This window comes from Ranitomeya variabilis, chromosome 2 (genome assembly GCF_051348905.1).
Source record: "Ranitomeya variabilis isolate aRanVar5 chromosome 2, aRanVar5.hap1, whole genome shotgun sequence".
NCBI classification, from domain to species: domain Eukaryota; kingdom Metazoa; phylum Chordata; class Amphibia; order Anura; family Dendrobatidae; genus Ranitomeya; species Ranitomeya variabilis.
Window position 1 is genome coordinate 994,157,370 of NC_135233.1, and position 14,271 is coordinate 994,171,640.

The 14,271-nt window shown below is 42.7% G+C and overlaps 1 protein-coding gene across 1 annotated transcript in view; it reads right to left on the minus strand.

Moving 5' to 3' along the window:
• Window positions 1-14,271, minus strand: part of GPC1 (glypican 1) — an 89,105-nt gene that overhangs the window by 17,259 nt on the left and 57,575 nt on the right. The window contains exon 2 of the mRNA XM_077291110.1: window positions 945-1,103. Coding sequence (XP_077147225.1) covers window positions 945-1,103 — 159 coding nt within the window. The remainder of the gene's footprint in view (window positions 1-944; window positions 1,104-14,271) is intronic.

The following is a 14,271-nucleotide window of genomic DNA, read 5'->3' on the forward strand; positions in this document are numbered from 1 at the left end:
TAGTGTACTGTAGCCTTAGTCGGGCAGGCATAGTGTACTGTAGCCTTAGTCAGGCAGGCATAGTGTACTGTAGCCTTAGTTAGGCAGGCATAGTGTACTGTAGCCTTAGGCAGGCATAGTGTACTGTAGCCTTAGGCAGGCATAGTGTACTGTAGCCTTAGGCAGGCATAGTGTACTGTAGCCTTAGTCGGGCAGGCATAGTGTACTGTAGCCTTAGTCAGGCCGGCATAGTGTACTGTAGCCTTAGGCAGGCATAGTGTACTGTAGCCTTAGGCAGGCATAGTGTACTGTAGCCTTAGTCGGGCAGGCATAGTGTACTGTAGCCTTAGTCAGGCAGGCATAGTGTACTGTAGCCTTAGGCAGGCATAGTGTACTGTAGCCTTAGTCAGGCAGGCATAGTGTACTGTAGCCTTAGGCAGGCCGGCATAGTGTACTGTAGCCTTAGTCGGGCAGGCATAGTGTACTGTAGCCTTAGTCAGGCAGGCATAGTGTACTGTAGCCTTAGGCAGACATAATGTACTGTAGCCTTAGTCGGGCAGGCATAGTGTACTGTAGCCTTAGTCAGGCAGGCATAGTGTACTGTAGCCTTAGGCAGGCATAGTGTACTGTAGCCTTAGGCAGGCCGGCATAGTGTACTGTAGCCTTAGGCAGGCATAGTGTACCGTAGTTTTAGTGTGACCAGAGTTGTCATGACAAACCTCACTGAAGACCCCAAGTAGAACAAGTCTCACCTACACTCAGTTACAGAATATGGACACACATTTCGTACTCTACATCCTTTTGCTGCTTTTACTAGTCGTCACAATTCTCACAAGATTTATGAACACTGTTGAAATCCATAAGGCCTGAGAGTATAGTGGGGAGACATGGTCCATGTTTGATCACCTTTAGTTCTCCCATGTTATGGACTGATTGCTATGAGATGTAATATAAAAGGCTCTTACTGTCAAAGTTTCGGTTCTGAGTGAAGAGCAGGCCCTGGACGGACAGGCTGGACTCTCTCAACGAGTTGTCAAACTCTGTTTTACTGATATTGGCGAAGTTCTCTTCCATCTCCGAGGTGCAGCATGTGTAACCTTGTGGACAAATCCTCAGGTGTTCACCTAGAAGAGCAGATACAAGAATGACCATGTCTGTCAAAACAGCATAATGGAGGAGATTTTCTAATAGGTGAACAATTAAATTGTCGAATAGTTGAGGCCAGGGGTGTACATGCCGATATCTGGGATAGATCCAGAGTGTAAGGCTTTCACACTAGCGCCGTACGACGCACGACGAATTGCATCGTTGCGGCGCACCGACGCAAGCAGTGAAAGCGCCGCACAACGGGGGCAGCAGATGCTGTTTTTCAACGCATCCGCTGCCCCATTGTGATGTGCGGGGAGGAGGGGGCGGAGTTCCGGCCGCACATGCGCGGTCGGAAAAGACGGTCTCGACGCACCAAAAAACGTTACATGCAACGTTTTTTGGTGGTGACGGACCAACGCAACCGTCGCACGACGGTTGCGACGTGTGTCAATGCATCTCACTGCGCCGCTAATGCAAGTCTATGGAGAAAAAACGCATCCTGCAAGCACTTTTGCAGGATGCGTTTTTTCAACAAAACGACGCATAGCGACGCAGTGCACGACGCTAGTGTGAAAGTAGCCTTAGATGTAATGACACCGCTAAGGCTCCTCTCCCAAAGCTTGTTCTGTCAATAAGCACCGGGGAGTTAGGAGATCTCCGTGTGATCAGGTGACACACAGTCTTACCAAACCACACTGAAAATGACAGCTCTGAATTCTTTGGGGGCGTGTGCTATTTTTTTTTTCCTGCCTTTTTATGATTGGTCAACGCCATACAGGAGAAACAGTTTCCACCCCCAGAAGAATCTCTTTTTACGTACAATGGAGGGGAGAAATAAAAACAATGTTTTATTCATCTCTTCAGCCCCTTTACCATAAGGTATCAAGTTTAACATGACAAAAGTGATGAAAGGTCCAGAGACCACAGACGCTATATCAGGGTTTGTTTCTATAGAATGGAGACAAGGTCTATTAGTCTCTGTTTCTGTACAATGGCTTTGCTTTACATACAATCAGAGCAGGAAACCACCATACATTTATCATAAGGCGCACCATATTTTAGAAATACAGTATATTGCACCCATTACTCAGATTAATGAGTTTGTACATAGCTGCAGAACCTGCCCTCAGCAACAGTATTGATAAATCAACCTCGGCGCATAACTCAGAATGGAGTCCTCCTGCCAATGATCGGATTCACTTACAATAGCTGCCTGAGATCCTGGCAGATTCAGGAAACTCGGAAAACTTATGGAAATACAATACACAAGCTCCGACGCTAACGACACGTGCCTTTATCTTCACACTTTTCAGCACTGCATAATTGGCGGATACTTTACAATTTAGTGACGTCATCTGTTTTGCAGAAAATGTATTCATCTGGTCCTTGCTTTACAGTACAAGCGATAGGAGGAAAGCTGTGCATGTCATGTACATGATCTGTACCCCTAGGAGTGGTGAGTGGCACCATATAGAGGGGGCTAAAGTGATCGGAGCCCCTCTCATCACAAGTACTCTGATTACTGCCATCAGAGATACGTTGTTATAGAGGACCCCAATCTAAATGAGGTCACTGGAGGAAATGCGACCCACCTAATAGGAAATCATTGGAGTGATACTTACAATTACGTCCCGTTAAGTCCCCTCCACACAGCATCTAACGGCTCAACAAGACCAATTACAACTTATATTGCAGAAGTTCTTTAAAGGGATCTGTCACCAGGTTTTTTTTGCCACCTAATCTGAGAGCAACATAATGTAGGGAAAGAGACCCTGATTCCAGCAATGTGTCCCTTACTGGGCTGCATGCTGTAGCTTTGATAAAACCACAGTTTTATCAGCAGGAGTTTAAATCTAAAGGACTAATAAAACTGCTGCGATGTAGTCTTCCATATTCAAGAGTTCTGTATAAACCCGCCCCTGGCTTTCTGCCTATGCACAGTGAATACAGAAAGCTGCCAATCAGTGGAGTGGGAGGGGATATACAGAGCTCAACATTCAGAGAACTGGTAGATCTGCAGAAGATAAAACAGGAATTTTATTAAAACTACAGAAAGCAGCCCGGTAAGTAACACATGGCCGGAATCAGGGTCTCTTCCCCTACATTATGGGGTCCTCAAAAATCTGGTGACAAATTTCCTTTAAGGTAGCCATATATACAGGTTGATATTAGTTCTTGCAAATGAACAAAGCCATTAATATTTTAGTCCATATTGGTTTTTACAGCCATTCGAACTGGCTACATACTGTATGTCCAGAGGACCAGACGTAGGATGATTGATCCTTCCGGGAATGTTCACCAAAAAACTCTTTAAATGACCAGCATCATATTTATGAAGTGTTTTAGACAATTTCTGTGTCTATGTTGACTGACAAGAGGGTGTGGCCTCACTGGATCAAAAAAGGGTAGAAAAAATGTGCCAGAACCGTGCTTCAATTTGTGGCACGAGGCGAGTCAACTAATAAGTGGCGCAAATTTACCAAACAGCGTGAACTAATGGGGTGAATTTGGGGGAGCCTGAGAATTCCATAATATTGAGAATTCCCCGCGCTGCATCATTCATTGGCTGAAAAGACCAAGAGTTGTTACATTTCACCCGCGAACTGAGGTTTTGGCTGACTTTGCGCCCCCTTAGACCTCCCTCTCGGTGGGACCCGCATTGGATCTATGGAGCCCCTGGCAGTTTTAACCATTCCTGGGCATTTTTTGTGCTGTTTTTCCAGAGTTTTTACGCTTTAAAGTCTCTTGACACAGCGATTTCTCGGTTTGGAAGTGTTTGTGTTGTATGTGAGGATTTTAGAACGCAGTACGCACTACACACGGGATTTTTTATGCCATTTTTGTTTCTTAGGTTTTTCTATTGTACATGACAAACACCAGCGATAATGTACGTCTTACACGCTACACCGTAAAAAATGCAATATAAAACTTTTTTATATATAACTTTTTCAAAGTGAGTAATTAATGGCTGTACACTGCTTTCTTAGTGTAAAATAAAACTGTGAAAGTTGGAAAAGATTTTACAAATTAATACCCCTCCCCACCCCCGCCATTTTTCAAAAGTCACAGAAGTGGGAGGGGCTATCTAAAGTGGGTGGGGCCATTCAAAATCTGTCAAATGGACGACAAAAATATTCTTAAATTATGCCGCAAAACTAAGGCAATTCACAGCTTGGATGGATTTCATTTTCACAGACAGGCAAAAATGTGCTAAATTGATGAAAAGGAATGCACCTCGCAATCTGGAGAATGTTATTAGAGCTGGCTGGCGGTAGAGCCTGCCGTACACCGCAGATAGCTGTCGGCTGAATGATCATTCCCCCAACCCTCCCATTCACGAAGGGCTTGCTCTGCTGAACACTCCTGTGTCCTCCATGAGAAAGCCACTGCCAGACATCTCTGGCGACGGCTTGTCTGTAATTGGGCATGCCGGATCCTTAAAGAAGTATTCCTATCTACAAGATCTAAACCTAATATGTAGCAGGGGTAACAATAATAATATTAGCAAATGCCTCCATTAAGAAATGTAGTATAGTTCTTCTGATAAGCTATGTCGGTTACCCTATATGTGGAGCATTGCAGTAGCTTAGGTATCCATGGTTACGACCACTAATAACTAACTGTCAGTATATGAGTGGTCATAACAATGGATACCCAAGTTACAGCAAAGCCCTGCACATGTAGTAAGCGACATAGCTTATCAGAAGAACTATACTACATTTCTAATTGGAGGCATTTGCTAATATTATTATTATTACACCTACTACATATTGGGATAGGATCTTGGAGATGGGAATAACCCTTTAACTACTTCGACAAACATTACATAAACATTAGACTGTCGGCCAAATACATTGATATCAGTGGCTTCATGGATGTTATTTCAACGTGTATAGGGGCCTTAAGACTGGCGTTTTCAGAATTTCCCGCCTTATGTGTAAAGCAAGCATAGCACATAAAGCAAAATGAAAATGTCATAAATGGCGGTAACTCAGAAATGACTTTTAGGGTAGACAAAAAGGAAGACTACAGCGATGGGCAGAGAGTGATGAAATAGTGATGACGGATGAAGGACCTGGTTTAGTCTGACGTGTGGTGTTGATCCTGAGAGTTTTCATGAAAAAGATCATTTCTTCGTATTGTGGATGATTTTTGCAGGATTATCAGGGAGGATCACTGGACACAGGTCCTCAGATTATCCAGAAATGCTGGAGTACGGTGCCTCACCGCACCACCCGATCAGGGGGCTACACGGGCACAGTACGGTGCCTCACCGCACCACCCGATCAGGGGGCTACACGGGCACAGTACGGTGCCTCACCGCACCACCCGATCGGGGGCTACACGGGCACAGTACGGTGCCTCATCGCACCACCCGATCAGGGGGCTACACGGGCACAGTACGGTGCCTCACCGCACCACCGATCAGGGGGCAACATGGGCACAGTACGGTGCCTCACCGCACCACCAGATCAGGGGGCTACACGGGCACAGTACGGTGCCTCACCGCACCACCCGATCGGGGGCTACACGGGCACAGCGATTACACTTACAATCAAGGACTTACCTGGATAAAGTCTTTTCTTCTTCCCCATAAGATATTGTATAAGTGAAAAACTGGCGTTGGAGGCTTCCCAGGTAGGTAAGTGTTAACGCGCAGATTATTACGGCACATGCACCAGCTCTCTGTTTAATTAAATCCTCCCACAGAGATGTGTTGATTTTAATTTCCCCTTAGACAGTTTGTCATCACCAGACGTTCGCTTTTTTTTTTTTTTTACTGACATTACAATATTTCTTTGTCAATTAATAGAATCAAATCGGCAGCAGCCTGTGTCTGAAGCGAATGATCAAGAACAATTATCTATGAGACAGTTCATTGTGGTGTCCTCCGTCAGCCGCGGGAACTCAGCACAATGTCATTACACGGGAACTTTATTAAATCCTAATGAAACGTGAGGTCAGAGACTCAAGAAAAAAGGAATTCCGGAAGCCAAAAATCTTCCTGCAGACAAAAGCGGCACCTTGTCTGACATTCTCCTCCTCGCTCTTACATCTCAGGATCCATTTGATCGGCGCCCTCGCTTTACAGCGGGATAAACGTGTGTCTCACATGCGCCGCTCGCTCCTATATAAATAACTGATCGCTACCGCGACACCTTCCTAGAAATATCAGATAGTGTCAAGGTCTGCTGTAGGTGTTCTGATTAATATATAAAAAACGTAATAAAAAGTAAAAAAATCTTTCTTAAGTATCATTTTTTTTTTCATAAATCAATAAATGTAAAAATAAAAAAAATTGTAATATGTCTTAGTAGAGAAATCCACGTCTTTATCTTCCTGGTCTGATCATGCATTCTCAAAATAAAATCTGATTTCAGTGAATACAGATTTTCCCATTACCGAAATGGGAGATGACAGTTGGTGCTCATAAAGTTCTATGGAGAACTGGGTCGGCCATTCCAGGAAAACTTGCAGCAGAATGTCTTTGTCTGTTTCAAGCTCCTCACATTTCCTCCTCCATAGAACTTTAAAAGCACGAACAGTCATCTTCTATCTTACTAATGTGAAAATCTGCCTTCACTGTAAAAAAAAAATATGCCTGGCTAATTTGTATTAGCATACCTTTTCAAATTAGTTTGGTATAATTGACACTCAACACAGCCTATACCTAACATAGGGAAGAGATAGTAATAAAACAAAGCCTATACCTAACATAGGTAGGAAATAGTAAAACAATGCAGCCTATACCTAAGATAGGGAAGATATAGTAATACAACACACCATATACCTAACATACAGAGGAGATAGTAATACAACACAGCCTATAACTAACTTAGAGAGGAGAAATTAATACAACACAGTCTATAATATAACATAGGGAGTATACAGAGGGTTTAGAAAGTATTCAGACCCCTTTACATTTTTCACTCTTTGTTTCATTGCAGCCATTTGGTAAATTCAAAAAAGTTCATTTATTCCCATTAATGTACACTCTGCACCCCATCTTGACTGAAAAAAAACAGAAATGTAGAATTTTTTGCAAATTTATTAAAAAAGAAAAACTGAAATATCACATGGTATTCAGACCCTTTGCTCAGTATTGAGTAGAAGCACCCTTTTGAGCTAGTACAGCCATGAGTCTTCTTGGGAATGATACAACAAGTTTTTCACACCTGGATTTGGGGATCCTCTGCCATTCTTCCTTGCAGATCCTCTCCAGTTCCGTCAGGTTGGATGGTGAACGTTGGTGGACAGACATTTTCAGGTCTCTCCAGAGATGCTCAATTGGGTTTAGGCCAGGGCTCTGGCTGGACCAGTCAAGAATGGTCACAGAGTTGTTCTGAAGCCACTTCTTTGTTATTTTAGCTGTGTGCTTAGGGTCATTGTCTTGTTGGAAGGTGAACCTTCGGCCAAGTCTGAGGTCCAGAGCACTCTGGGAGAGGTTTTCATCCAGGATATCTCTGCCACCACATGTTTCACTGTTGGGATTGTATTGGGCAGGAGATGAGCAGTGCCTGGCTTTCTCCACACATACCGCAGAGAATCTTATTTCTCATAGTCTGGGAGTCCTTCATGTTTCCGAGCATGAACCGCCTTTTTAAGGTCATGCCACAGCATCTCACTCAGATTAAGGTCAGGACTTTGACTAGGCCACTCCAAAGTATTAATTTAGTTTTTATTAAGCCATTCAGAGGTGGACTTGCTGGTGTGTTTTGGATCACTGTCCAGTTTGACGTCACGAACAGACAGCTGGACATTCTTTTTCAGGATTTTTTGGTAGACAGCACAATTCATGGTTCCATTTACTAGAGCAAGTCTTCCAAATCCTGAAGCAGCAAAACAGCCCCAAGCTATCATAATACCACCATATTTTACAGTTGGTATGATGTTCCTTTTCTGAAATGCTGTGTTACCTCTACACCAGATGTAATGGGACATACACCTCCCAAAAAGTTCAACTTTTGTCTCGTGAGTCCACAGATTATTCTCCCCAAAGTCTTGGGGATCATGAAGATGTTTTCTGGTAAAACTGAGACGAGCCTTTATGTTCTTATTGCTCAGCAGTGGTTTTCATCTTGGAACTCTGCCATGCAGGACATTTTTGCCCAGTCTCTTTCTTAGGCCTGGGTCACACTTGCGAGTTCAATGAGAGAAACTCGCACGAGTCTCTTGCATCAATACCCGGCTGCCGGCACTCGGAACTGGAGCGTTCGGCTGTATGTATTTCTATGCAGCCGCACGCTCCGGTCCCAAGTGCCGGCGGCAGTGCATGGACTTGATGCAAGTTTCTCGCATTGAACTGGCAAGTGTGACCCCGGCCTTATGGTGGAGTCATGAATAGAGATGAGCGAATTTGATCGGGTCAGGGCTTATTCGACAAGCTATAGTGCTTACCGACTAAGCTGCAGAGCGCTTTCTCCAGCACGGTTGTGCTTTTTTCTGCAGCGCAGGCTGTCTCATTTCTACTGCAGGCTTTACAGGCCTGCACAGCAATACAGCAATTATTATTAATCAGGGATCCACCTCATGTTCTGAGGAAGGCCGATTAGGCCGAAACGTCAACGCTTTTTTGTGGATCTTTCTGTTTTTTTCTATTTGTGCAATAAATATATTATTTCAGCATTGAAAAGGAGTGCCAAGTTCTATTTTTCTTCTTGTAAGCTGAAGAGGGAACCTGGCTTCCAGGAACGCTCCGGCTGATCAGCTGTTCAGGTCCGCAGCTGCATGTGTCGTGGCTGTATTTGTTGGGCTCTTCATGCATGTGTCGTGAGTCGTGACTGTCACACAGCCACGACACATGCAGCTGCGGCGCCAGACAGCTGATCAGCCGGAGCGTTCCTGGAAGCCGGGTTCCCTCTGCAGCTTATTCGGTAAGTGCTATAGCTTGCTAAGCCCTGACCTGATCAAATTCGCTTATCCCTAACCTTAACTGAGGCAAGTTGAGGCCTGCATTTCTTTGCATGTTGCTGTGGGGTCTTTTATGACCTCATAGATAGGTCGTCGCTTTGCTCTTGGTGTAATTTTAGTCAGCCGGCCACTCCTGGGAATGTTCACCACTGTTCCATGTTTTCACCATTTGTGGATAATGGCTCTCACTGTGGTTTGCTGGAGTCACAAAGCTTTAGACATGACTTTATAACCTTTTCCAGACTGATAGATCTCAATTACTTAGTTTCTCATTTATTCCAGAATTTCTTTTTAAATTGCAGAATTATGTTTAGCTTTTGGGGACCTTTTGGTCTACTTCACTTTGTCAGGACTATTAAAGTGATTTCTTGATTGAGAACAAGTATGGCAGCAATCAGGCCTGCGTGTGGCTAGGGAATTTGAACTCAGCTTTCCAAAGATGTAATAAACCACAGTTAATTTATTTAATGAAGGGCAATCACTTTTGCATACAGGGCCCTGTAGGTTTGCATTTCTTTTTCCCTTAATAATAAGACCTTCATTTAAAAACTATCTTTTGTGTTTACTTGCGTTATCTTTGTCTAATATTTAAATTTGTTTGGTGATCTGAAACATTTATGTGTGACAAACATGCAAAAGAATAAGAAATCAGGAAGGGGAAACACTTTTTCACACAAGTATCACTGTATCACTAGTGGGGACAGTATGAGAACAAGGTCCCTGTGGGGGCAGATCCAATGCTTCCAATACAGTATAAAGGGGGCAGTGAGGGTCTGTCTATTAACAAACATTACTGCTATTATTAATCTTACTGGAGTGAAAGGCGATAGTTGTGGGTTGGACCAGCCACAAACAATGTGACAGAAGCACTGGCTGGGCTCACTAAGGGGAGGACACAGGTGCTGACCCATCACTGCCAACATATGTATTACAAATAAGTACATTATGATATCAATGCAGCTTAAAATAGGCAAATAGCCTAGGAAGCACAATGTTTGAAAGCCACTAAATGCATTTTTATTACATGAATTAAGACAAATCCTTTAATAAGCTGCAAAGTTTCCTAACTTTTTAGGCTGGACAAAATTATTAAAAGAAATGAAAGTTTAGTATTTAAAATTTAAAATTAAGAAAAAAAATAGAACCTTTTCAGGACGATAATGGTAATGCAACATGGCCTATACTTACTTTAGGAGGAGCTGGTTACACAATATGGCCTATACCTACTATAGGAGGAGGTGGTTACATGACATGGCCTATACCTACTATAGAAGGAGTTGGTTACAAAACTTGGCCTACACCTACAGTACTTTAGGATAAGCTGGTTACACAACATGGCCTATAACTACTTTAGGAGGAGCTGGTGGCACAACATGGCCTACACAAAGTTTAGGAGGATCTGGTTACACAACATGGTCTACACCTACTTTAGGAGGATCTGGTTACACAACATGGTCTACACCTACTTTAGGAGGATCTGGTTACACAACATGGTCTACACCTACTTTAGGAGGATCTGGTTACACAGCATAGCCTATACCTACTATAGGAGGAGCTGGTTACACAACATGGCCTATACTTACTTTAGAAGGATCTGTTTACACAACATGGTCTACACCTACTCTAGGAGGATCTGGTTACACAACATGGCCTATACCTACTATAGGAGGAGCTGGTTACACAACATGGCCTATACCTACTATAGGAGGAGCTGGTTACACAGCATAGCCTATACCTTCTTAAAATAAATAAATAAATAACTGAATGAAGTATCATTATAAATACGTTCCTGAATATCTTTATTTTAAAATATATTTATGAAGATAAGCTTCCTACTGGTCCTATTAACATCCTACGACAGGTTTCTGCTATTACCTCCAGAGACAAAACGAGTATAATTTGCTAATTAAAAGACTTTAGGAATTTATTAGTAATTACTTTTCCTTTAGTTATTTATTATCAGAAGACCTTTAAGATTAACTTCTAATATATAAGCATGTACAGTATAGGCATACCACTGACCGTGCTGGTTTATTTAGCGCGCACACCATCACGGCTTTGTACTGGCAGCTTCCTATGATACTGAAAAATGTCCTTAGAAAACACATTTGTGCTTCTATAGGGAAGCGAAAGACAAGGACATATTATATCCTCGCTCTATTAATGGTACCAATTTACTCCAGACCATGCTCTTCCAAGAAATCAATAATTTACACCAAGTTATTTAATCTAGAAGCAATTGTGATTCTCCTTTCTTTTTTATTTTTTGTGTGAGTTGTAAATGGATTTTGTACCTATACAGCCCAAGAGTCAAAACTGCTGAGGTTCTTTTGTTTTATTTTGTTTGTTTTTTCCAAATTTGTATTGTGCATTAGCGTCAGAGAACTTTTCATATAGATTTTTCCACGTCTATAGAAAATCCATAGCTCTTGTGGAACAAAGAGCAATTTAAAGTGATTATCCAGGAGCAGTCAGTTCCGTGCAAGGATACCCGGCCTATTTCTCTAATGCACCGGAATTAGACACTCCCAGCATATAGGCACAGGGCATGAACTCATAAAGCTCATTTATACCGTTAATGAGAAATATGAACATCTTCATCACTGAGCTTACAATCTTACCCTTAAATCATCACCCCACCCCCAGAAACTATTTATATGTTAATGTAGTTAACAAGTCCAGCAATAACTTTACAGGGCCGATCCGTTCCTCCATTACTGAGAAATCAGCATTTGAATTGATATGTAAATGAGGCTGAAGAGCTATGGTAGATCTGAAACCTCTGTCACTCCAGCTCTATTGCCCACCCAGCGCTGCCTCCTCTTGCTTGACTGATGGCTCCCTTGTCTGAAGCAGGGCCGGCGTCAGCACCCGGCGCTCCCGGGCAAGTGCCAGGGCCCTAGCGAGATGGGGGGCCCATTTTGACAAGTGTGTCCAACTTTTTACTATTGATGCTGCCTATGCAGCATCAATAGTAAAAAGCAATGTTAAAAATAATTTAAAAAATAAAAAATCATGCTATTCTCACCTTTCAGCGTCCCCCGCAGCCGTCCCGATGCTCGTGGTGCTGCCGGCAGCTAGCGCTCCCAGTAATGCTTTGCGAAATGACCCGATGATGGAGCGGTCTCGCTACGTCATCACAGGTCATTGTCTCATAAGGCATTATAGGAACGCTAGCTGCCGGCAGCATCGCAAGCATCAGGAAGGCTGCGGGGGATGCCGGGAGCATCGCTAAGGTCTGGGCTGGATCCGGGGGCCGCCAGAAGGTGAGTATATAGCTATTTATTTTAATTATTTTTTTAACAGGGTTATGGTGCCCACACTGCTATATACTAAGTGGGCTGTGTTATATGCTACGTGGACTGTGCTATATACTACGAGGGCTGTGTTATATACTGCGTGGATGTGCTATATGCTATGTGGGCTGTGTTATATACTATGTGGGCAGTGTTATATGCTACATGGACTGTTATATGCTACATGGCTGTGCTATATACTATGTGGGCCGTGTTATATGCTACGTGGCTGTGTTATATACCATGTGGGCTGTGTTATATGCTATGTGGCTGTGCTATATACTACATGGCTGTGTTATATACTATGTGGCTATGTTATATACTACGTGGGCTGTGTTATATGCTACATGACTGAGCTATATACTACGTAGCTGTGCTATATGCTACGTGGGCTGTGTTATATACCATGTGGGCTGTGTTATATGCTATGTGGCTGTGCTATATACTGCATGGCTGTGCTATATACTATGTGGCAGTGCTATATACTACGTGGCTGTGCTATATGCTACGTGGCCGTGCTATATACTACATGGCTGTGTTATATACTACGTGGGCTGTGCTATATACTACGTGGCTGTGCTATATACTGCATGGATGTGCTTCATACTATGTGGCTGTGCTATATACTACCTGGCTGTGCTATATGCTACACATTTTGCACTTTTACAAATGTTCCACGTTAATACTTTCTAATGTTTACTTTAAAAAGTTTTCCATAAAAAAATTGTCATATTCAATGTATGCAGTTTTTTATTTGCAGCAAGTTCAGCTAACAATAAAATGCCTACTGGTAACTGAGGAAGAGGGAGTAGGTCACAAAAATTGACATATAAGGGGTTGACTTATATGAAGCCTCTCTAATGTATGGTATTGTAGAATTTACATGTAAGAAGTGAAATCGGGCATTGTACTATAGCTATATTTCTCTGCTGTATCTGTGCATCATGAATTTTGGTATGTGTTAAAGGGGGGGCCCACTGAGACTCTTTCGCCCGGGGCCCTCAAAAACCTGGAGCCGGACCTGGTCTGAAGTGTCATGGCATGAAGGCTGTCAGTCAAGCAGGAGGCGGAGCTGGCAGGAATAGAGCTGGAGTGACAGAGGCTTCAGATCTACCATAGACTTTTAGCATCATTTGATTAGAAGTTCAATCAATGATGCCTCAGTAATGGAGAAACGCACTGGCTAAGTAAAAATATGGCTGGACTTGTCTTTGAAAGACACATAAATAGTTTGGGGGTTGAAAACCTGCTGGCAGATCCCTTTAAAAGCATATTACCATAAGTAAGTAATTGTAATTTATAACAAAAAAAAACATTTAAAGGGCTATACAAACTTTTTTAAAATGTTTCCTGGTTGTGTCTCACTCTTCACTTTAGACTTAGTCAAGGAAACTTCAACTTCATTTTCATGAGCCTTCTAATCGTCCAAAGAAGCCACCAGAGGTAGACCTCTATGCCAATATAGCATTTTCTATTCTTCCGATCAGCACTTAACCTAAATTAAAGTGGTCTGCAATCGTGACAGATGCCCTTTAATATGCTAAATATTGATCCAACCTTTGCATACATTGTACTGGCAATAAACATAATGATTTTACTTACAAATGATGAATAATTTGTTCTTGATTTGCAAAGGAATATTCAAAATAATTGTGTCCCACAAATGAACAGATGAATCATCCCCATGTCCCCATGGTAATGACACTGTGCACGCCTGATCATCTAGTGATAATCAATGACCAGCATGCCGATCTGTCTCACAAGGATTCATGACTCATTAGATCAAATCTATGATGGAGTCACATGGCAAAGAACAAGAATATGATTTCAGTAGTCAGATCAAGTCCTATTGCTGCCACTGACTCTGATCTCAAAACCAGTCTTAATAATTTCAGGGATTCATGCACATGGCAAAACAGAGTGCACTGAGACTGGATGGCTGTGTAAGGAGCCATACAGTCTCCATGCACTCTGTATGAAACGGTACAAAGTGGAG